At 48.2% G+C, this 25,546-nt stretch overlaps 1 protein-coding gene across 1 annotated transcript in view; it reads right to left on the bottom strand.

Annotated features, from left to right (window-relative positions):
* CACNA1A (calcium voltage-gated channel subunit alpha1 A) overlaps window positions 1-18,119 on the bottom strand; it is a 285,647-nt gene extending 267,528 nt beyond the window's left edge. Inside the window, exon 1 of the mRNA XM_036302813.1 lies at window positions 17,863-18,119. Within this exon, the coding sequence (XP_036158706.1) occupies window positions 17,863-18,101 (239 nt within the window). The 5' untranslated portion in view covers window positions 18,102-18,119. The remainder of the gene's footprint in view (window positions 1-17,862) is intronic.
* Between the last annotated feature and the right edge of the window lie 7,427 nt (window positions 18,120-25,546).

Genomic DNA, 25,546 nt, shown 5'->3' with positions numbered 1-25,546 from the left:
ACTGTGTCTATGTAGCACTTACTCTGTGCCAAGTACTGTTTGAAGTGATTTGCATGCATTAATTAACTCATTTAATCCTGATAACACCTCTGGGAGGTAGATGATACTACTGTCATCACCATTTTATAGTTGAGTGCACTGAGACATGAAAGATTAGTCCAGTAAGTCACATATACGCCAACGAAACTGGATTTGGTACCAGAAGTGGGGTGCTGTTGAACCCACTACAATTACAAAGCTGGTAAAATGTTGGGCCATGATTTGAATCCAGGCACTCCAGCTCCCAAACCTGAAGGCTTAGCTACTCTGCTGTAGTTCTCACAATCTCCCACATCCTACCTCTACCCCCAACCCCTCCCCCTCACCCCTTCTACATCCCCACCCCACCTCCCCCGCTCTATTTTTACCTGCTTGACCCTCCCCAAACTAGAAATCTCAGAAATCCCTTTGAACCACTTTTTTCCTGAATTCCCTGGATTAAGTGGTACTTAATTTATTTTTCATTTAGGGTGTCTGACTTTGCTGGGGAAAATAAATCACATCTTCATTTTCATTTCTTTTAGCTACATTATGAATGGAGGCAATGAATTGCAGTAGTATTAACAGCGTTAGCAGCACCTGTGACTCTGTCATCAACAGAAAGCATACTTGTAATTCATGTTACAATTACTGCACAACTCTTGACATGTCATTGACTCTCGTCATCACCTTAAAACTGTTAAGCCTGTCACTAGGTCTTCTTTTTCGCACATGAAAGGAGCACGTTTGTTATGGTGTGCAAATATGTTGCTGTAGACATGTTGATAACTGATTTTCATTATAATTAGTCTACTTTGTGTTTGATTTTATGCATCTAAAAACACAATTCTGAGAAGGGTCCCTAGCCAGCTTCCTTGGACTGCAAAGGGCTCTATGGCTCAGCAAGTGGTAGGAATCTCTGCCTGGCCAGTGAGCGAGTGAGTCCTATGGATTGTCCCTCTGAAATGCTCTGGGTCTCCCGGTCCTGCTCTCAGCAGCCCTGTCCTGATCCAGATCCCTGCCTTGCTCTGCTGCCTCTCTCCAGGCCTCTTTCTCACTCACCTTGTCTTCCAGTTTTAAGAATCCATGATAAAATTAATAACTAATATTTACATTAAGTACTAAGGCTCACAGCAGATGTTACAAACAGAGAGGCTCACAAATAGCTTCCTTGGTCTATCTACATTTTAAGACAGAAATATGTTAAGAACAAGTCAAAAGATTACACATAAAAATGGAATTTTGCCTCTTTACATAAAACCAGAAGATTTGGCCACACTGAACCCATATTCCCACATGGCATTCACCAGCTTTTATTGAATAACTAGAGGCCTGGTGCACGAAATTTGTGCACGGGTAGGATCCCTAGACCTGGCCAGCAATCAGGGCCGATCTGTGGGGCGACCAGTGGGGGAATCAGGGGAGCCCCCACTGGCACCCGCCTTGGCTGGCCTGGGGCCTGTGGGCTGGGGGCAGCTCCTGTGTTGAGCGTCTGCCTCCTGGTGGTCAGTGCACATCATAGCGACCGGTTATTCCACCGGTCGATTTGCATATTAGGCTTTTATTATATAGGATTGCCATCTCCTTCCAATGGGGCTGGAGTTCTCCAGTTTGCCACCAATAAGGAGGCCTCATCACTCCTTATTGTCTCCCTGACATGGAAGGTGAGCATTTGCTGAAATTTACCCCCTTAAATCAAGCCTGTCCCAATGATCTGTCTCCTATTGAGTTTGGCAGCTCTTCTTTACAAATACGTTCTTACATGATCCTTATGAAAGCCCCAGAGGGTTTCTAAGGTGGGGATTTTCATTACCCCATTTCACAGATGATACAGCTTAGGGCACAAGAAAGTGAAATAGCACACATGTTGTCACACAGAATAAAAAGAGTGCTAGGGTTTCTGTCTCCAGACTCTCTCTTCTTCCCACTGAACTGTCCTTTCTTCCGCAATTACTTTGTAAAACACCAATGGGTGCTTCTGCCTCCTACCTCAGGACCTCCTATGGCCTGCACAACAGAACAGATGCCACACTCCCAACCTGGTACCTGAGCTTCTTCAGACCTGGAAGCCTCCCTTCAGAGACGTTGGCTTCTGCCTACCCGGTTGTCAGGCTTTCTCTTAAAATCCAACCTCCTGAAAGTCCGCTACCCTGAGGCCGCCATGCTTCAAGGAAGCCCAAGCTAACCTCATGGAAACCACTGGAAGCATGTGAGGGAAGCCTCTTGGACTGTCCAGCCCAGCCCAGCCATCCACATAAGACAGCCAAGTGAGAGACCCGAGCAGAACCAACCAGCCAAGTTCTGACGTACCCCTGACCTAAAGGATCCTGAAAAATAGTAATTCACTGTTGGGCTTTAAATGGCTTTAACAACTTGGTCAGCCTTATCGCTCACCATACCTTCAACCCACTCACTTCTTTCTCAATTGATGACTCTGCAATGTTGTCCCCTGCCCCCCTTCCGCGGGTGTGTCCTTGCCGGTCCTCCTTCGTGACATGCCTCTCCAGCCCTGTGCCCCATCTCCTGCCCCCGGAAACCCTCTTCACCACCTGTGACCCACCCCCGTTTCCCCAGATGACCTCTCCCACCTGTACGCCCCCCTAACTTAACTCATCCCCCTAACACAGCACTCTATTATAAAAACTTACAGTCTTCTGACTCAGAAGAAACAAAAATAATTTGAAGTTCATGCCTTTCTTGTCTCAGGAAATTCTCCCCTCTCCCAACACAGAGGAGTTTTCCTGTTCTCCTGAGTTTGCAAACCGACTTCCTACCTATTCATTGAGGAAATCAGACCAGCTGAGCTCAAGAACAGAGGGAGGAGGGTGCCTCTGAGGGCAGCAAATGCGAGGACACAAAGGTTAGGGGAACCCCCAAGTACAGACTGTTCTCCAAGAGTAGAGGATGCATGGAGCATCATGGGTGGCTGGACTTTGGAAAGGTGCTTGGCCACCCCCAAAGGTTCCTGGGTTCCCTACTTGTCTCAAAAGCAGTTGAGTCTCCAAGTTGAGGGGACCCTGCAGGCTGGGACAAGAGAGGGTCTCAAAGGTAACCAGTGTGGACTGAATGGGGCTGCTGGGGGCTTTGATGCTGCATAACACCCATGCCCCATGCAGAAGCAATGACAGCTGAGGTTTCATCACCTACATCCAGGATTGAAAATACTTCTACTACTATGGCAGACAACTTCTAAGAATGCCCCACGTGGTCCCCGCCTCCTGGTTGTCACAACCTCGCACAATCCCCTCTGCTGAGCAACCTGCTTCTAAACAATGGAATACTTCGGTGTTAAGGGGATGTCACTTGCATAATTAGATTACAAAAGGTTCTGGCTTCTATGCTGCTAGCAGTCTCTCTCTCTCTGTGGTGACTGATGAAGCAAGCTGCAATATTGGGAGGAACTTAAGGTGGCTTCTGGCCACCAGTCAACTAGAAACTGAGGCCCATTAATCCAACTGTTTGCAAGCAACTGAATGTTGCCGACAACCAGAGGTCCTTAGATCCAGATCCGGCCCCAGTCCTGCCTTCAGATGAGACCAGTGCTGCTCAACACCTTGATTACAGCCTTGTGATCAATCTAAAAGCACAGGACCCAGCTGAGCCACACGGAGATCCTGACCCACAGGAACGGTGAGATAATAAATGTGCTACTCAAAGCCGCTGAGTTTGTGGTAATGTGTTACATGGCTTGTGGCCATTTGTTACGTAGCCATAGATAACTAACACAAACACAACTGCACTGATTTGATGCTAAGGACAAGTCAGGCACCATCCTAAGGCCTGTCCATGCATCCATTCTACGTAAGCCTCACTCAACCCAACTGAGACACAGAAAGGTTAGTCAGCTTCCCCAGCTGGTCAGTGTCACCACCAAGACTGGAATCAGCACCACTCCCCTCTCCAAACACAGAGGATTTTTCCTGTGCTCCTGAGTTTGCAAACCGACCTCCTGCCTATTCAAGATACACCTCTACCCAGACATGAAAGCTAAAGATACAGACATGGGACAGCAGGTCAAAGGCACTGGGGTGGATCATCAGAAGGCGAGGGAGGACCCAGGAAGGGACTTGGTGGATGGGGAAGCTCACTTGGGGAGACTCCAGGCCACAGCTGTTTACTAACTGGTATGGAAATATTTTAATATTTTAACAATCAGCTGTACCAATGTGTTCCGGCTGAATATCTGCTCTGTGAATACACAGAGAGATCACTGAAGCCAAAAGAATAAGGATCCAAACCGTGAATCATACGAGAATAATCCCGGGCTTAGGAATGGATTAGACACCGTGATTTTTTTCCCATCCCCCTGCAGATTTTAAATGTCCAAGTCATGTATAAATCCAAGCCTCACCTGAGTGTATCGTAAGTAAAGTGAACAGGGACAACCTGCACACACGTTGGTTCTCAAGCACAGCGACCTGTTAGAATAACCTGGAAGCCTTTTAAATGCCAAGGCCTGGACTCCACCCACAGAGCGGGAGTCACTGGGGCATGCACAGCCTGGGCATTGGGATTTTTAAAAACTTCCCAGATGATCCTGATGTGTAGCCAACCTCCAGCTGTGCTTCTCAAAGTGTGGTCCCTGGACCAGCAGCTGCAGCATCACCTGGGAGTTTATGAGAAATACAGATTCCCAGGCCCCTCCCAGGTTTGCTGAATCAAAAACTCAGAGTGGCCTGGCCAGTGTGCTCAGTGGTTAGAGCATCGGCCCACACACTGAGGGATCATGGGTTCAATTCCCGGTCACAGGCACGCACCTGGTTGCAGCTTCAATCCCTGGCACTGGAGGCAACCAATTAATGTATCTCCCTCACACTGATGTTTCTCTCTCTCTCTCCTTCTTTCCCTCCCTCCCTTCCATTCTCTCTGAAAAATCAATGGAAAAAATATCCTCAGGTGAGGATTAACAACAACAAAAAAAAACCTTATGGTGGGTCCTGCAATATCTGTGTTTTAACAGGCTCTCCAAGGGGCAATGATGTGTGCTAAAGGCTGTCGGGAAGTGTCCTGCAGGACAGCCAAAGCCACGTGGATACCTGTGCTGCTGTGTCGCTAACCTGCAGAGGTCAGCCAGAGGCCAGCCAGAGGCCAGCACACGGGCCTAATTCAGGACTGGAGATTTTGGACCCGGCTCTAAAGAAAATGGGGCAGCCCCTGAAAATGGCTGCACCGGTAGGAACCAACCAAGCTGGGGCTTCAGGCAATGTGAGGGCTCTCGTCAAAGCTGAGGAAGAAAATGTGGGAGGAAGAGTCCCAGCCTCCAGGACTGAGAAACCCAAGGAGCTCTCAGCTTGACCCCACGGGATGAAGCCTCTTTTAAATAGGGATCCTCATGCTGAGGCAAGAGCTGCAGAGCTCCAGAACGTTCCAGCAGGCCCACCAACGGGCCCCGGGCACAGGCTCCACACCAATTTGTAAAGAATTTCCCTCATGCGTGTCTGCTGAAAATCTCAGTGCATTTTGTGTTAGCCTTCCGATGCCTCCCGTGTTCAGGGGCTCACTTCTAGGGCCTGCATCGGTGGCTGGGACATTTAAGTGGCAGCTGTGAAAGAAGGCCCCAGCCCTTCACTGGCCAGGGAGGAAAAGGCTTTGGAAACTAACTCAGTTGGCCTGGAATATCCTTTCTGAGCTGTGTGACCTTGGGAAAGTTTCTTAACCACTCTGGGCTCTATTTTCCTAATTTTAAAAAGGACAGAAGGATAATTAATGACATCCTAAACATTTTTTTAAAATATGAGAGTGCCCATTACAATGATCAGCATGTGAACAGCATAACATGTGCTTAATAAATATTAATAACATAAAGAAATATGCCCTCTGATTCAAGGCTTAAGGGTTGCCACTGTTGGCTTTTGACTTCACCATCTCTACACTCTACACGGAAAACACGGTGTGAAATATCTCCCTTAGTTCCCACTAACCTCTCACTGTGATTTACAGCAGGAGTCAGCAAGTGACAGCCCTCAGGCCAAACATGGCTCACGACGTGCTTTCATAAAGTTTTACTTATAAAACTTTACATAGCCACGCCCATTCATTTACACATTTTCTATGGCTGCTTTCATGCTATGTAGGCAGAGTTGAGTTGTTACAATAGAGACCAAGTGACTCCCAGAACTGAAAAGATTCGCTCTCTTGCCCCTTACAGAAGTCTGCATCCCAGATTCAGAGGTTAGGTTTTCATCTCTTAGACAAAAATTCATGCTCATTTCATATCCAGCTTCCGTCCAACCTTTACTGACCACCTACCATGTGCTTAAGCCCTAGTGATACACTATCAACAAAATCAGGCCTGTGCTCTTTTGGAGATCACAGCCAGGGGCGTGGGTGGGAATTCATTCATCTTATTTCACTTAACACGTCTGTAACATTTATAATGTGCCAGGCACTGCTCGCCGCGTTTTGCAAATGTGCAATCCTTGTAACAACCCTATGAGGCGAGTGCTATTCTGTTCCGCACTTTCAGATGTGGCGACCGAGGCTGCTCAGAGAGGTGGAGTCACTTCCCTGAGGCCACACAGCAAGTAGCAGACCTACACTATAGATCCAGCCAACCTGGCTCCTGAGCCACCACGCTGCATGAGCTCCTATTCAGAATCCCTAACATGCAGATTGGAGAAACTACATGTAAATATTGCCCAGAGCAGCGGTTCTCAACCTGTGGGTCGCGACCCCTTTGGCGGTCGAATGACCCTTTCACAGGGATCGCCTAAGACCATCCTGCATATCAGATATTTACATTCCGATTCATAACAGTAGCAACATTACAGTTATGAAGTAGCAACGAAAATAATTTTATGGTTGGGTCACAACATGAGGAACTGTATTTAAAGGGCCAGAAGGTTGAGAACCACTGGCCCAGAGAGTCCCCAGACTTACAGAAGGGGAAAGGCTAGGCTGACTTTTCCTCTAAGGCCCTTCTATCTGAGCCCTGCCTCATCGGTGCACTTTCCCAGACTCTCTGCACCAGGAACTTTTATAATTCCCGCCCCCAACACACCCAAAGGGGCTGTGGCATTTGCCCAGGGTCACCCAGCTCTAATGGATGGGCTGAGATTGGAAGGCAGCTACTTGTGCTGCCAAATCTGTCCTTGGTAGCACATGTGGGGTCTCCAGAACAACTTAAAACAGGCCAGCACGGCCTTCCTGGATGGCCAGAGACCACATTTGCTTTGGAACGTGGCATTTCGGGGCTGAGTTTTTACCTATACTGTTGCCCACTTGATTTGTGGCCCTGAGCTCACTGGGAGGTTATAAGACCTGCACCCTCCTCTCCCCAAAGGGGCTGCAACAAGTTGAAAATGTTAGAAGGAAAGAAATTATTTCATTTTACTTTATCCCAATGTGGCCTCCTTTGAGCTGGTTCTAGCGGCCAGGAGAACCTTAATGTGTTGAAAGGACATGCTTTAGTGATGGTGGCAGAAAAAAAGACGGGAATCAGCAGTGGGCAAAATGGTGACTCTGGGGGGTGAGCAGCGAGGATGTTGATTCACAAACTGCTTGGGTTCCAAAGACTAATGTGGAGAATCTGATAGATCATAAGGAATGGGGGGGGGGGGCGCACCATCTCTGGGGGGCCCTCCCCAGGCCTTCCATGGCTGGCCACAGCCAAGCTGCTAATGCAAAGGACAAAGGGGGGTCCCTGCACTGGAAACCAGCCGCTGCACGGAAAAAGCAGCTCCCTGGGACCAGACTTATTCTATTTTAATATCAATTCTAGGCTAGAATTGTCCAACTGCCTCCCTTGAAAAAGGAAGGGGAAAAAACTGCTCTGGATTCCAGCAGGTCTTCTTTAAAGGTCAGACTTCAGTTTAACTGTGACGGCTCAACAACTTGCTGGCCTCTCTCTGTCTCTCTCAAATGTGTAAACTGAGGACTCCAGCTGCTTCACACCCTCCCTGGAACCATCACACACTGTCGCCGAGGCTTCCTGCCCGCCTGTGCAGTCCCACATGCTCGCCCTTTAATAATGCATCGAATCTCGTCTTTTTAAGAACCTCAAAAAACTAAAAATGGAACTCCCATTTGACCCCGTGATCCCACTTCTAGGAATATATCCCAAGAAACCAGAAACACCAACCAGAAAGGATATATGCACCCCTATGTTCATAGCAGCACAATTCACCATAGCTAAGATTTGGAAACAGCCTAAGTGCCCATCAGCAGATGAATGGATTAGAAAACTGTGCTACATCTACACAATGGAATACTATGCTGCTGTGAAAAAGAAGGAACTCTTACCATTTGCAGCAGCATGGATGGAACTGGAGAGCGTTATGCTAAGTGAAATAAGCCAGTCAGAGAAAGATAAGTATCACATGCTCTCACTCATATGTGGAATATAATGAACAACATAAACCGATGAACAAAAACAGATCCAGAGACAGAGAAGCATCAATCAGATGCTCAAAACTCAGAGGAAAGGTAGGGGAGGGTGGGGTTAGGGGAAGAGATCAACCAAAGGACTTGTATGCATGCATATGAGCATAAGCGATGGATGTGAACAACAGGGGGTGAGGGTGAGGGCAGGATTGGGGGATGAGGGGACATTGGGGGGATAAGGACACATTTGTAATATCTTAATCAATAAAGGAGAAAAAAAATGTAAAATAAATAAATAAATAAATAAATAAATAAATAAACCTTGCCCTAAAAAAAAAAAAAAAGAACCCAAGAGGCAGGTGCTTCTGTTACTTCCACTTTACAGACAAGGAAACTGAGGCACAGAGTAGAGAAAAATGCCCCCTCCCCGCCCCCAACCTGAGTCAGCAAGAAGGAGAGTTGGGATTTGAACAGGCGACTGTCTGGCTCCCAGGCCAGAAATGCAACCACAACCCAGGTCAAAGCCGCGCGGGCCCCACACATGACCTCAGGGCCCACCTGGAACCCCCCCCACCCACCCCATCCCCGCCCGCCCCAGGGTCCTTAAAACACTGACTCGCCCAGTTCGTCTTTACAAGCCCCTTGTGCATGAACAAAGTCGCCAAACATGTAATGACTGAGTGTTATACGATGAAAATCGGATTCTTACTTTGGGTCTGCCTTCCATTTCTCAGGACACTGCCCAGCGGGAGCAGGAAGGACAGGAGATGGGAACCGGGAGGGGGAACGACAGCTTCCCGCCTCCACTCGGAAGCCACAGCGCCACCTAGCGGCTCGCTGTGGCCGCCGCGGCCAGAGCCAGGCACTGTTCTGGCACAGGGGTCCCCAAACTTCTGTAAAGGGCCTGAAAGTAAAAATGTTCAGCTTTGCAGGCCAGCCTCTTCTACAGACTCAGCTCCGCCCTGTAGCACACATGTAGCCACAGACAACATACTTATGTGCACACAAACCGACCAGGCTACACTCCAATAACACTGCATGGACACTGAATGTTTACTAACTTCATAGAATTTTCACATATCGAGAAATATTATTCTTCTTTTGATTTTTTTTCCAACTACTTCAACAAGTAATAACTTTCCTAGCCCATGGGCCACACCAAAACAGGTGTCTGACTGGATTTGGCACCCTGACTATGGCTTGCTGGGCCCTGTTCTAGAAGCTGGGGACCTAGCAAAGAACAAAGCAGACAAAAATGCCTGCCTTGGTGGAGAGACTGCAGTCAACAAGATAAAAGCCAAATATATACATATGAACTGGTCAACTGTGCTAATGAGAAAAACAAAGTAGGGCAGGGGAACAGACATGTATAGGGGCTGCATTTGAATAGGGTGGCGAGGCCCTGGCTGGGTTGCTCAGTTGGTAGGAGCGTCGTCCCATACACCAAAAGAAAAAAGTAAAAGGTTGTGGGTTCGATCCCCAGTCAGGGCAAGTAAAGGAGGCAACCAATCAATGTTTCTCTCTCACATCGATGTTTCTCTGTCTCTCTCTCCTCTCTCTCCCTACCTCTCTCTCTAAAATCAACAAAAACATATCCTCAGGTGAGGGTAAAAACAAGAACATAGGGTGGTGGAGAAAGGCTTGTTAAGGAAGTTCTCTTTAAGTAATGGTTGGAAGGAGGTGAGGAAGGAGCCATGTGGATATACAGGGGGAAACATTCCCACCAGAGGGAACAGCAAGTGCAAAGGTCCTGAGGCAGGCCACCCTGATGTGACTGATGGAAAGTGGGGAGGCTCATGTGGTTGGAGCAGAGTGAGCCAGGGGGGGAGCAGGAACAGGGCCTTGAGGACCTTGGGGAGGACGTTGGTTTGTCCCCTAGACCCATTTCCACAATCATTGAGATCCCATACAGGTTAATTGTCTCTCTTTGTGGTTCAGTGACATTCGTCGTTTTACTAACAGTCCCATATAATCCTAATTTTCTCACTGAAAACTATGGAGCTATCTTACTGGGCATTGAAAACTGAGGGAGTGAGAGCAGCAGAGAATAAATGGAAAAACTGATTCTCTAGAAGAATCCATTTCTCCTTCTTCCTCACCTTGCATGCCCTCTCCTGGACGCTTAGGCCTCAGGGACCAGGACAAGTCAGGCCAGCCACCCCAGCCCCAGCTGGTGGCCTGCAGGATGGCGGGCCTGGGCCTCCACACCACAGAAATGGCTGGTTCTGGCCTGAAAGTCAAGGTCACGCCATTCCTGTCCTGGCTTGACCCTCAGGTGCCTCGGTAACACTGGGAACCTGTTTGCCTCCGGTGTAAGAGCAAACTAACAGTGACAATAACAACGACAATGCCGGCTCTGGCTGCTTCACAAGACCGCCGTGTGCCACGTGAGCACAGAAACACTTTGGAAAAGCAAGATCTATTTATCACAATGGTGATGAGGGTTAAATGAGTTTATATAGAAAGGACTTGGATCCGTGCCCTGCAGATAGCAAATGCACCATCAATACTGGTTATTATTATCATTACAGCATAATAAGTGTTATTCGTGGCACTCATTGCGGTTCGCTTAGCTATCCTCCCCCACCCTCTCATTCTCCCTCCCAGGTCCTCTATTCGCCGAGGAGAAGGAAGAGGATGGGGGTTAGAATGCGGCTGCTCAGACAGGGGTCCACGGACAGCATCATTGACCTCACCTGGGAGCCTGTTGAAAAGAAATTCAGAGTCCCAGGCCCCAGGTCAGACCAGCCAAATGGGAATCTGCATTTAACAAGATCCCACAGGGGTTCCAAATGTAGTGAAGTGTGAGAAGAAATAGCCTGGAAATTTCCTCCTTGGGGAGGCCCTCCCAGTCCCCCCCAGACCCTGTGCAGCCCCTTCTGAGCGCTCCTCCTGTTTATCATTTGTTTTGTGTTGGTTTTTCCTGCTGGGTGCAGAGTGTGGTTCTGGAAAAAGCAGACTGTTGACTCATGTGTCCCCAAGGCCCCACATGAGATGGTGTCCTAACTATTGGTGAAAGAAAGAAGTAGGGGGAGAGGAGGGAGGGAAAGAAAGGGTGAGGAAGGGAGAATGTAAGAGGGAGAGAGGAGGGGAAGGAGAGAAAAGGGGAAGCGAAGGGAAGGGAAGGGAAGGGAAGGGAAGGGAAGGGAAGGGAAGGGAAGGGAAGGGAAGGGAGGGAAGGGAAGGGAAGGGAAGGGAAGGGAAGGGAAGGGAAGGGAAGGGAAGGGAAGGGAGGGAGGAAGGAAGGAAGGAAGGAGGAAGGAAGGAAGGAAGGAAGGAAGGAAGGAAGGGAGGGAGGGAAGGAGGGAGGGAGGGAGGAAGGGAAAAGAAGGGGAGGGAAGGAAAGAGATGAAGGGGAGAGGAAGCGATAAAGTGAGGAGTAAGGGGGAGGAGGAAAGAGGGAAAAGGAGAGTGGGAGGAGAGAGGGAGACAGGAAGGAAGGAAGGGATGGAAGGATGAAGGGGTACAGGGATGAGGAAGGGAGATAGTGTGGGTAAAGAGAAGGAAGGGAGGAGGAAAGAGGGAGAGGAGGAAGGAGGGGGAGAAGGAAAGCGTGTAGAGACAGCGCCTCCTCACTGCACTCGGGTATAAGGAGCTCCAAAGTGAGTTAGGGGCACCCCAGGGAGTACGTCTGTGGAAGTGTGGAACCAAATACTCAAACTTCCATTTCATTTATTGTTTCATCTAAAACGAAGAAAAGCATTGGCTTTCTTACTCCTTAATATATGGTTGACCCAAATCTGCTTAGCCAGTTGGCAGCGACCCTCACTCATTCTCCTTGGATATGTTCATTCAATAGATATTTACTGAGCACCTACTGGGTACCAGCCTGGTCTCAGGCACCAGGGACACGCAGTGAGCAAGACAGATGAGCATCCCTGCCGGGGACATTCTAATGGGAGAAACAGACAAGAACAAGATAAACAACCATGGCAACCCATGGCGACATACTGCAGTCTGCTCAGACCTGTGTTAATGGGTTAATGGGTTGGGATATCGGCTGGCAAAGTGGAAGGTTTCTAGAAAGAACAAGGATTCAAGAAAATATAAATGGGAGCAGAAAGGGGCGGTGAGAAATGGCAAAGCCAGGACTCTGTCCTTTCCTGGCACCAGGACCCCATCAGTCACAGGAAGAAGTCAAAACAGTGGTGAGCTCTTGCAATCTCTATTAAAGGGCGGCCAAAAACATGCGAAATTCTCAGGAAGACGTTGTGGGATGTGGAGTCCCCTTTGCTGTGGTTACTTCACCTTCGTAGGCACTACGCCTGGTGGGATTCCCACGATGGGCAAAGCCACGTGGTTAGCAGGATGCAAAGGTTTTCAAACAGACAATTCCGAATGGGGCATATTCTGTAGGACAATGGATCTGGTTTCTTCCATGAATCAATGGGATGGGGGAAAGGAGGCGGGGTCTAGACTAAATAAGTCTCAAGAGATAGAACAACGAAAAAAGTAAACACAGAATTACCATATGATCCAGCAATTCCACTTGTGGGTATACAGCCAGAAGAGCTGAAAACAGGGTTTTAGGAGATATTTATACACTCATGTTCATGGCCGTCTTATTCACAGTGGCTGGAAGGTGGGAGCAACCCAAGTGTCCATTGACAGGTGACTGGATAAACAAAATGTGGCATATCCATACAAAGGAATATTATTCAATCTTTAAAAGGAAGGAAATTCTGACACATGCTACAACATGGATGAACCAGAGGATATTATCTTGAGTGAAATAGGCCAGTCTCAAACGGACAAATTTTATGTGATTCCACTTAAATGAGGTCCTACAAAAGTCAAATTCATAGAGACAGAACATCGAATGGTGGGTGTCGGGGGCTGGGGGAGGGGTGGGGAGTTACTGTTTAATAGGAACTAGGTTTCAGTTTAAGAAGATAAAAAAGTTCTGGAGATGGATGGTGATAATGGGTGTACAACAATGTGACTACACTTAATGGCCACTGAACTAGACACTTTAAAAATAGTTATGATGGGCCCTGGCTGGTTTGGCTCAGTGGATAGAGCATTGGCCTGAGGACTGAATGGTCCTGGGTTTGATTCCGGTCAAGGGCACATGCTTGGTTGCAGGCTCCTCCCCAGCCTGGACCCTGGTAGGGGCACATGCAGAGGCAACCAATCAGTGTGTTTCTCTCACATCGATATTTCTCTCTGTCTTTCCCTCTCTCTTCCCCCTCTCTAAAAATCAATGGAAAAATATCCTCTAGTGAGGATTAAATAATAATAATAATAATAACAATAATAAATAAAAATAGTTAAGTTGGTAAATTTTATGTTGTATTTCACCACAAGAAAAAAAGACATTTGACAACCAAATGCAATATACAGACCTTCTTGATTCAAAGAAATCAACTATTAAAAACACAAGTAGGGAAATTTGAATGTGGACTGGAAATTAATATAAAATTATATTGTTAATTTTGTAAGTGTGGTATTAGTAAGAAAATGCCCGTGTGCTTTAGATGTGTAACCTGAAGTTGGTAAAACCATATATGGTCTGGAATTTGCTTTAAAATAGCTCAGAAAACAAGAAAGAAGAAAATAGCTTAATGATGCTAATCTGGAAAAATCTTGATAATTATTAAATTGGAGTCATGGATATGTGGTGGTCTCTGTGCTGTTCTCTCAACTGTTCATGTATTTGAACACTTTCACAATAAAATGCTCTTACAAAACAAATACTCAAAAAGTGAAGGCAAACTTCTAAAACACGAGGGCAAAAGTGTTCATATCATTGAATTCTAAAAATTAAAATCATTTTGCCCTAGCCGCTTCGGCTCAATGAAGCATCGGCCTGTGGACGGAAGGGTCCCGGGTTCGATTCCAGTCAAGGGCACATCCCCAGGTTGGGGGCCGATTCCCAGTAGGGGGCATGCAGAAGGCAGCCAATCAATGATTTTCTATCATCATTGATGTTTCTAGCTCTCTCTTCCTTTCACTTCCTCTCTGAAATCAATAAAAAAAATATATATCTAAAAATATAAAAAACATTTAAAAATTTTAAAATCATTTTTAAAAATTTACTCACTAGTATTTCATCATCTTAACATTTTCATAGTGCATGTAATAAATACAGAATAGTTGTAACTGATAAATAAAAATATACATTTTTTATGGGTGTGCTGAAAATGTGTTTGTTTTACTGATCGGGGTAGGAGTTCAGAAATTTGAAGACTATGGCTATAGATTCTTCAAGTATTTTCATGGTCCTAAAGAGCGACGGAAATAGGAAACTGAGTCAGAAGCTGGCCATTCAAGGAGAAAGCGACAGAAATAGGGAACTGAGGCAGAAGCTGGCCATTCAAGGAGAAAGAGACAGAAATAGGGAACTGAGGCAGAAGCTGGCCATCCAAGGAGAAAGCGACAGAAATAGGGAACTGAGGCAGAAGCTGGCCATGCAAGGAGAAAGCGACAGGAATAGGGAACTGAGGCAGAAGCTGGCCATCCAAGGAGAAAGCGACAGGAATAGGGAACTGAGGCAGAAGCTGGCCATTCAAGGAGAAAGAGACAGAAATAGGGAACTGAGGCAGAAGCTGGCCATTCAAGGAGAAAGAGACAGAAATAGGGAACTGAGGCAGAAGCTGGCCATTCAAGGAGAAAGAGACAGAAATAGGGAACTGAGGCAGAAGCTGGCCATTCAAGGAGAAAGCGACTGAAATAGGCAACTGAGGCAGAAGCTGGCCATCCAAGGAGAAAGCGACAGAAATAGGGAACTGAGGCAGAAGCTGGCCATTCAAGGAGAAAGCGACAGAAATAGGGAACTGAGGCAGAAGCTGGCCATTCAAGGAGAAAGCGACAGAAATAGGGAACTGAGGCAGAAGCTGGCCATACAAGGAGAAAGCGACAGAAATAGGGAACTGAGGCAGAAGCTGGCCATTCAAGGAGAAAGCGACAGGAATAGGGAACTGAGGCAGAAGCTGGCCATTCAAGGCGGTTGTGGCAGAAATGGCATCTTAAACAGGGTCTCCTGATTCGGAATACCCTACAATGCTTCTCTTTTCTCCATGAGAGGACTGACTTTCTTATTTTCCGAGTTATATGAAAGTATGTTCCTACCACCTTCTACTGTAGTAAATCTTTGGCCAAATGGTTAAGAGCTCAAGTTTTGGAGTCTGACAGCCCTTGGGTTCGAATCCCAGTTCTGCCACTTTCTAGCAGCAAGCCCACAGGCACTCACCTCTCTGAGCCTCCATTTTCCACCTGCAGGTTGGGGACAATAACCACTGCACGGCAGAGTTATGAAAGGGCAACAAGACCATAAAGTTCTGGCCACAGTAGGTGCCCAATAAGCATTAGCTGTCATTACTATTATAAACTCGTGGCCTGGTGCACTGGTTTGTGCACATTGAAAGGAAATTAATTAGAAGGTGGCCAGCAGGGTGGGACTGGACGAGGCGGGCCAGACACGCCCTGGAGGCAACCTCCCGCGGTCCCTCCCTGGCCAGCCGCACCTGGTGCCATGGCTCAATCCGGCAGGTGGGGTCCCTTGGTCTGACCTGCGGGGATCGGCCGAAACCAACACTCTGACATCCCCTGAGGGGTCCCAGAGTGCAAGAGGGCACCCTGCAAAGGTGCTGTCATACAGGGTGTGGAACACAAATGCAAGTGTGCAATAAACCAGATTTGGGGCCAACAGTGCCCCAGCAACAACATAACCCACGGCTGAAGGTGGAATTGCAGGGCCCCAGGAGGAATCAGGCTCCCTCTTCTCTGGTTCCAGGGTATGTCACCCGAGAACTGCTGCTGCCAAGTCACCACAGCTCCACAGCTCCTGTGTTGAGTGTCTGCCCCCTGGTGGTCAGTGTGTGTCATACAGAAAAGTCTGACCAGTAGAACGGTCGCTTAGCCTTTTATATACATAGATATAGATTATACTTAATCATTTTCCTTGGGCAACAGGGTGTGTTTTATTATCTCTTTAATTCACTGACCCTTTTTCTTCCCCTAAAAATCTCTTCTTAATGGGTCTGTGGAAATAATTCATTCTAATTTCCTAGAGAAGCCTCGCTGTTTCTGAGGGAACTAATCAAATTTCTTTTTAAAAATAAAATGAAAGGAAAAAGGAGGAGAAGGGAAATAAATGGGGACTAAATAGAAGGGAGAAGAGAAAGAAGGTGAGTCCTGCAGAGTGGATAATGGAAGAACAGTGTTTAGCATTGTACCTACAGATGTTAGGTGCACCCTAGTTATTTAGGAAGTGATGGATGGATAGATGGAAGGAAGGGTGGACGGGTTGATGGGTGGACTGATGAATGGATGAATGGATGAATGGGTAGGTGCCTAGATGGATGGGTGGAGAGGAGAAAGTCAAAAGGACCTCAGTGTCCTGTCACCATCATTCCCATTCTACATGATGCCGGAATGTGCCACCAGATGTCAGGCTAACCTCAGGAAACCACCTCAGAGGCCAAACTGGCACCGCCTTTCTCACTCAACCTGCGATCTTAATGGCTCCCATAGATAATCCAGTCTTCCTTGCATCCTGTATTTACACAGCCCTCATCGGCACACGGCAAACCCCACTGGCATCTATAACCCAGCTCCCCCTTCCAGCAGATGGAAAATAGGAGAAGCCTGACGGAGAGCTGTGTGGTGCCAGACTGAAGCAGCAGAGGGTGGGAGAGGGGCTTCAGGGTCCCAGGAGTGATCAGCATCCATGTCAGCCTCAGCCCCAGTCATCCTAAAATCAGTCTTCACATCCCACCTGATCTCAGCCAGAAGCCACACGGCTCTGAGCTTTTGCCAAAGAAACTCTTGAGAAAAAGAAAAAGGAACCGGTGCCGGCTCTCCTTCCTCTGTAACCAGAACTGATCCTTCGCACAACCTGCCTTCGGCCCTCCGGCAGCCCAGAAAGAGCAATTTCCCAGAGACACTGAGCCCGGGGAGGCCACGGGCCAGGAGCATGTGAGAGAGGCAGCTCAAAGCCCAACCCTTGTCTGCACAGCAGGTCCCAGGAGAAGATCCCCTTCGGGGGCAAAGAGAAAGGGGGGCCAGGACCAGGATCTCCAGAGTCACCCCATTCTCACAGCCCCCTCTTTACCTTCGTCACAAACTTGTCTTTCTGCCACTGGTTGAGAGCAATTCCTGTCTTCTCACCCCCACCCCCAACACCCCCGCTCCCACGCCCCCGGAAAGTGGCATTTCTCAGCAGGTTCACGCCCATTGGAATTATCTGCCAATCCCTCCCAGGTCCCCAAGCAGGGTCCTCTGAGGATACCCTGCTTCACCTACCATTAACCCCTTTGCTGTGATACCATGAGATGCCCCGGGGGTTCCCAAGGGGGGCTTAAGGCAGCTGATATTAATCAACAGACAGGGAAGGAATTTGAGGTGTCAGCAGCCAGCACAGCTTATGAATGTGTTCTAGTCGCAAGCACCTGCCCTCCCCCTCCTCCCCAAATTTGTGAGAAATGAGCTGTGCCTGACCTCAAGAGACCCCTCGTATGGCCCCGTACCCCGGGTCCCTGCCCAGGGCTGGGGCTGGCCATCCACCCCGTGCATACTCACTCCCATTCCTTCCTCCTGGCCTGGGGGGTGCTTTGGATTTTGTGCGCCTGGTGGGCCAAGATGACATCCCGGTGGTCCACCAGGCCACCCCGCCGCTTCAGAGGGGGCCCCTCGCAGCTGCCGCTCATCCGGTGGGACCGTGTGACCTGCAAGGTGCTGGGTGGGCCCAGGGGGGCCGGATCTGGGGGCCCTGAGCCACCGTCCTGCAGGGCATCATAATGACCACGGGAGGAGAACATGGGGTCTGGGACTCAGGAAGACTTCGACATCCATGGGCCTCGCTCAGAAACCTCGGGGTCTTCTGCTTCCAGCACAGGGTGAAACTAGAGAAGAAAGAGAGAGAGGGAGAGTGAAGGGGTGCAGAGAGAGTGAGCACAGGGACAGGAGAGGAGGCAGATCAAAGCACAGTGCAGGCGACCAGACAGCCTTCCCGGGAAGTCAAAATACACCCCAGGCCCAGCCCACCGGGATTTAGTATTTCCTTGGCAACTCCGGGCAGGAAAGCCAGTTCTTAGGAGCTGCCTGGCAACAGATGGAGTGAAAGGCCATGAGCTGTGTCCCCGGACACATGTTCCACCTCAGAGGTGCCGGCCGCAGAGGGAGGGTCGCTGGATGTCTCAGCATCTCAGTGTTCCCCTCTGCAAAATGGGCCGTCAGGAGCCTGCTTGGTCGGGATCCTCGGGTCCCTGGGACCTGTGAGCTCCAGAAAGCCACTTAGAAAACGGGAAGGGCGAGTTCAAGGTTCAGCTTTAAAATCCACGTGGGTGTGGCCACCTGTCCAGGGAGTCTGCTCTGGCCACCTCAGCTGGCTTTCTGGAAAGAGAACATGGACAAGTTCCCACCACGCATGAATGTTCCAGGTGGATACTCAACACCAGAGGAACTTACAGCCCCGAGAAGATCTTTGTGTCCATTCCACTCACTTATTCACTCAACGAACGCTGAGTGAGGCCACCATGCACCCGCCCCGTGTTGGGCAGCTGGGAATGAGACAGACAAATGTCCCCCACATCATGGGATGGACATTCTCGGGGTGAGGAGGGCAATGAACAACATAGGAACGTTACGTAGAGATGAGGAATTGAAAAGTGCTCTGGGGAGAAACTGGACGGGGAAGGTGCATTTGTTGGCTGGGGCCGCTGTAACAAAGGGCCACAGACTGGGCAGCCTAAACAGACTTTTATTTCTTCATCCTTCTGGAGGCTACGGGTCCGAGATGACAGCAGGGATGATTTCTCCTTGGCCTGCAGCTGACCTTCCTCTCCCTGTGTCTTCGTATCACCTTCCCTGTGCATGTCTGTGTCCTAATCTCCTCTTCTTCTAAGGACACCAGCCACACTGGATTAGGACCTCGTTTTACCTTCATTACTTCTCTAAAGACCCATCTCCAAATATAGTTGTAATTCTGGGGTGCTGGGGGTTAGAACCTCAACATCTGAATTTGGGGGGGACACAACTCAGCCCGGAACTGATAGAGGTGTTGAGTGGGCTGGTTACTGTATTAACTAGGGGGTCAGAGAGTGTCACTGAGGAAATGACATCTAAGCAGACACCCTAGGAGCGGATGCAGTGGCCATGTGGGTATCTAAGGGAAGAAGAGTGTGCCAGGCAGCAGGAATCGCACGTGCAAAGGTCCTGAGGCAGGGCCACACATGACTTACTCAAGAAATAAGGAGCCTGGGGTGTCTGTGATTGATCAAGGAGGAGAGGAGAGGGGAGGAGGGTGCTTGTGCAGGACCTGCTGGACCACGGGGAGGACTTTTCTTGGTTCTTCTTGGAGTGAGACAGTCCATGGCTTTCGAAATGCACACCTCACCCAACAGCATATTTTTAATCCCAAACTGATTTTTCCCACCAGCATCAGCCCCTACCATTAGCCTCTCCATGTCTGTCCAAGAAAAGCAAACCCACTGGAAGGTCAGTATGAATGAAATAGCATTAGGTTAAACCTCAGACACAAATATTGCATACATCACCTCAACACTCAGAAGTGTAAGGAGATGGGTGCAGAGAACAAGACCACCCCAGATTGCAAAAAACAAACAAAAAAAATGGGTGTGAGAAGACAGGCTTAGCAACCTTCTGTTTCCTCTCCCCCTGTTTGAAGTATCCACAGATTCGATAACTCTCCCAGCCTCCCTGAAGCACACAATTTGATATAAGTTTCTTTCTAAATCTTGTAACTAATGGAGTTTAATAGATCTATCCCCACCTTGAAGCTTCAATTTTATCCCACGAAACCTTACTTGTAACTGCCTACAACCACACATTTATAGTCTTTTGTGCTTTTTCCAAATGTGTTCCCCTCATTTTGATAAAAAAATCTGTTATTCCTTTTATAAGCACTTACATAGAGAAGGCATTTTGTTCCCCATTTTACATCAATAAAACTGAGGACAGAAGGTAGATTCAAGCTTCATCACTACCTTCAGGAGTCATCCCTCTTCTGCCAAAAAAACATTTTTTTTAATAAAAACAATGCTCCATCACCCTGGCCGGTTTGGCTCAGTGGATAGAGCATCGGCCTGCGGACCGAAGGGCCCCAGGTTCGATTCTGGTCAAAGGCACATGCCTGGGTTGCGGGCTCGGTCCAACGTGCAGGAGGCAGCCAATCAATGATTCCTTCTCATCATTGATGTTTCTATCTCTCTCTTCCTCTCCCTTCCTCTCTGAAATCAATAAAGAATATATATTTGAAAAAAAACCCAATGCTACATCATTGATTGTCATCTGGTAGTAACATAAGGGTAATGAAAGCAACATGAACAAATGTTTAAGAACTATACTCCCAACAAAGGACACCCAAGAAACACAAGCTGTATTGCTTCTCAACAATTTCTCGCTTCCTTCGTCATTTCTAGTTGGAGACGCTTGGGAGCAGAGTAACAGTATCTCCTTTCAGCATGGCCCAACAGCGACATGGCCCTCTGCCCTCATGCTCACCTGCTCAGCAAGCCACACCTGAACCTGAGGTCTATTTTGCAAGGATCTGAAGATGAGGTTGATGGGCTGCACCATCACCTTCTGTACTTTGTGGCCCTGGCCATGGTACGCCTGCTAGCTAACAAAGACCACCCCCAAAAAATATTCTTACTGCATCAACCTCAAAGAGAGACCCCCCAAATAAAGAGAGAGAGAGAGAGAGAGAGAGAGAGAGAGAGAGAGAGAGAGAGAAAACCCAGCTGTCAGGTTGGGTGTGCTGTGGAATATCTACAATTTAGCTAAGACCTCAGAGACCAGGCGCAGTGGGAACACTTTCGTGGAAAAAGATTCAGGCACCTACAGAAAGGGTATTTGTACCTGGGAAGGTGGGCAGAGGAGCAGGAAAGACAAAAGCGAAGACACACACAGCCCAGGTGCCATCTTCTGAGACATGCACACGCTGCGTCTCCCGCCCTGCAGGACAGCACATGGCCCCCAGTGCTAATGGCCGAACCACTCGTTGAGTTGTCACTCACCGTTCCTCACTTCCCTTCACTCCTTGAGTCAAATCCATCAGCAGGTCCTACCCACTCGCTTCCAAAACACACCCCGAATCCCATCCCCTCCCACCACTGCACGCCCCCCCTCAGCTCTCACCTGCACTGAGGGAGTCACTTCTCCCAGGCCAGTATCTATTGTTCTCTCTTCCTAGAATGCTGTTCCCCTCATCTCCAGTGGGAGACTGGGAGCCAAGTTCCTCTCATTATTCAGGGCTGTCGCTAAATGCAGGCACACTCCTCACGTAGTCCAATGAGATCTTCCCCGTGGGGACGGTCCCTCTCTGGGACTGGGACTTATGTGTGGGCCTGAATAACAGCTGCCTCCCCCCATAGGCTGAGGATCTTGTTCTGTTTTGTTTGCCATTGTGTCCCTGGCACCTTAAACATTTCTTGCATGCATGAATGAATGAATGAATGAATGGGTTCAGGAAACCATCATCACACACTTTGCAAACTGCTGCCTGAAGTCAAGGACTTCTAAGTACAGAAGGGATAGAGTGTGGCTGGGAGGAAGATGCATTCGCTGCCAGGTCTGACCTCAGCACACAATGCACTAGCTGTGTGGTCCCCAGAAAATTACTTAACCCTCGAGTCTTCTAAACAGTGTGGGGTGATACCATCGTGGTGGGTCAGTGAGCTTACCAGTGACAAGGCAGCGCCCTGAGCACAGCACGGGGCCAGGGAAAGTGTTTGGTCAACACTGGCTCTTGTGTTGATATTGCAGCCGGTGGGCGGAGCCTGGTGGCCATGGGGAGAGGGGACAGCTGCTCTAACAACACCATCTAGTGTGTTCTGACAGCCCTCGCCGGCAGTTCCACCAGAGCCCCAGCTGTCCTGTGTGTACACACGAGAAACAAAGCTGGCCAACAGGCACTTCCCAGCCAGGTGTCCCTCCCTGGCACCTGCCAGGCCCCGTGACCAGGTGTGCTATTCCCTTTCTCTGTTTGTCCAACTACAGCACGGAGGACAAAGCACATGGGGTTGGCTTCCCCTAGAAGCAGCCAGGTTTCATGAACAGGCGGTTCCAAGAGAAGACAATGGGGGAAAGCAAATAGAAAAAAATAAGTAGCATTAAGCCTGAGGCCACAGAAAGCCTTGCAGTTAATGCAACGAGAACAGAACTTTCCAGAAGCACCTGTATCCACCACTTCCCCAAATCCAAACAGAAGCCACACCTGAGACAGGGACTGACCCCCAACTCCATGCCTGGACCAGCCTAAGTTGCCATGGCAACCAGATAGTGTCTGCAGGTGCTCCTGATTGATACAGGCTGGTCCAGAAGCTATGGAAGAGGAGCAGGGAGGGAGGGACCCCAGGAAATCTGGGGGCCTTCTGTGACCAGCCTCATATGGACAGGCCACCAGGCTTCCCCACCCGCGGGTGAAACAAATGCTAGTAACTGATGAAGAGCAGCTTTATCTGTGCTAAAAATCAGTAAAAAGATGGCACTTAGCAAAAGAGTAAAGGAAAAACATTCTCTAAAACTTTGCAAGCTCACACATTAGAAATACACATGATACTCCTAAGGAGAGGATGGGAACTCAAAAATGTCCATGAAGTCCTTCATCCAGGAAATAAAAATAAGGCCAGCCCTGGCCAGTTGATCAGTGGTTAGAGCATCCTCCCATGGCCTGAAGGGTCTCAGGTTCAATTCCCGAACAAGGGCACATACCTCGGTTGCAGGCTCAATCCCCAATCCCGGTTGGGGCGTGTGTAGGAGGCAACCAATCGATATGTCTCTCTCACATCAATGTTTCTCTCTCCTCTCTTCCCTCCCCTCCACTCTCTCTTTAAAAAAAAAAAAAATCAATGCAAAAAAAATATCCTCCGGTGAGGATCAAAACAATAATAATAATAAAATAATAAGGCCAGGCAGGCATACGTGACCCTGCAAACCTTCGATTTATTCACTGGTGTGGGAGGATGTCTTTTTCTCCCTGTCTGAGAGGAAAATTTAGAAACTAAAAATGGCCAGGTAATTTCACTCCTGAGTTCATGTGGCCGCTGAAAGGTAGGTTCATAAAGCTCTTTTTATAGTAGCTCGAAAGGGGAAACAAACCAAAGGTCCACCAACAAGAAAATAGAAAAATAAACTGTGGTTCATTCATACAACAGAATACAGCCCAGCAATGAAGAAGGATGCGCTACAGGCCACACACAATGTGATGGGCCCCCCAGACAGACGCAGGGCCAGGGCCCACGGTGCCATTCCTTTGATATGAACCTCAAAAACAGACAAAACTAATCGACTGTGAAGAGAGTCAGAGTATTATTGGCCTTGGGGACAATGGTGTGTTGACTGGGTTGAAACACAAGGGAGCCAGCTTGTGGGATCACCAGGTAAAATACAGGATACCCGGTTACATGGGATACACATTGTCTACCTGAAATTCAAATTTAACTGGATGTTCTATATTTATTTTTTTAAATATATTTTATTGATTTTTTACAGAGAGGAAGGGAGAGGGATAGAGAGTTAGAAACATCGATGGGAGAGAAACATCTATCAGCTGCCTCCTGCACACCTCCTACTGGGGATGTGCCCACAACCAAGGTACATGCTCTTGACCGGAATCGAACCTGGGACCCTTGAGTTCACAGGGTGAAGCGCTATCCACTGAGCCAAATGGGTTAGAGCTCTATATTTATTTTTATTTGCTTAGCCTGGCAACCCACCTGGGGGATGGGTCCCTGACACCTTAACTCTTTGTACGCCATAAGTGCCTGTAGATGCTTCAAAATCATTTTTTTCATGAGAACTTTCAACTGAAAATATTCAAGGACACCCGAATTGAGAGTGATATATTTCTTTTTATAATATTCATTGCAAATTGACTTTTTAAATTAAACTCAAAATATCGTGGCATGTGGGGATGGTTTCCATCTTGGACACGTGGCAGTTAACTGGTTAAATACTCCTTGCATGAATGAATGGCTCGGCCTGGCGATGGACACAGTACACATACATGTGTAAAAATTTGTCTCAGCATTTTCCTGCATGTTTGTGACATCACAGCAAATATTTTTAAAGCTAAAATAATCATACTAGCCCTAACCGGTTTGGCTCAGCGGATAGAACGTCCGCCTGCGGACTGAAGGGTCCCAGGTTCGATTCCAGTCAAGGGCATGTACCTTGGTTGTGGGCACATCCCCAGTAGGAGGTGTGCAGGAGGCAGCTGATCGATGTTTCTCTCTCATCAAAGTTTCTAACTCTCTATCCCTCTCCTTTCCTCTCTGTCAAAAAAATCAATAAAATATATTTAAAAATAAAATAATCACACTAAATTCAATAAAAGGAATAGATATGCCCTTCCTCCCTACAACACAGTTTTGAATTGGGAAGAAAAGGAAACATAGGCCAGGTCTCCCCACCTACACACAAGTCCCAGCGGAAGTGGGAACCTACTCCCTCATGTTAAAGGTGAGACTGAAATTCAGAGAGAGACAGTGGCTGCCCCAAGGTCCCACAATCCGGAGCAGACAGGTCAAGGATCTGGACCCGGGGCTTGGGGGACTTCCAAGGCCTCCCGCTGAGGTCTGACCCAGAGTTTGACAAAGAGCATTTGTCTTACCAGACACACTTTTCCCGAAACATAGACAATCCGTGAGACAGCATTTTGTCCCCCATGATTTTGGCACCTGATTGGGTTACATTACACAGCAAAAGGGACTCTGCTACTGAAACTGGGTTATGTATTTTAAGATCGGGAGAGTATCCTAGATCAGTGGTCGGCAAACTGCGACTCGCGAGCCACATGCGGCTCTTTCGCTCCTTGAGTGCGGCTCTTCCTAAGCCTTAGAAGTACCCTAATTAAGTTAATAACAATGTACCTACCTATATAGTTTAAGTTTAAAAAATTTGGCTCTCAAAAGAAATTTCAATCGTTGTACTGTTGATATTTGGCTCTGTTGACTAATGAGTTTGCCGACCACTGTCCTAGATGATTCCGGCTGGTTTTGAGATGGAAACTACAAGCCACGGAATGCTAGCAGCTTCGAGAAGCTGAGAGCCACCTCCAGGAGACAGCCAGCAAGGACACAAGACCTGAGTCCAGCAACAGCATGAAACTGAATTCCGTTAACAGCCTGAATGAATGAGAACACGGATTCTCCCAGGAGCCTCCAGAAAGGCACACAGCCCATCCACACTCTGATTACAGCCTGGCCAAGACTACCAGAACTCCAACCTATGGAAGCCATGG

This window comes from Myotis myotis, unplaced genomic scaffold, assembly GCF_014108235.1.
Source record: "Myotis myotis isolate mMyoMyo1 unplaced genomic scaffold, mMyoMyo1.p scaffold_m19_p_33, whole genome shotgun sequence".
Lineage (NCBI taxonomy): Eukaryota > Metazoa > Chordata > Mammalia > Chiroptera > Vespertilionidae > Myotis > Myotis myotis.
This window is presented reverse-complemented; position numbering and strand designations above follow the sequence as displayed.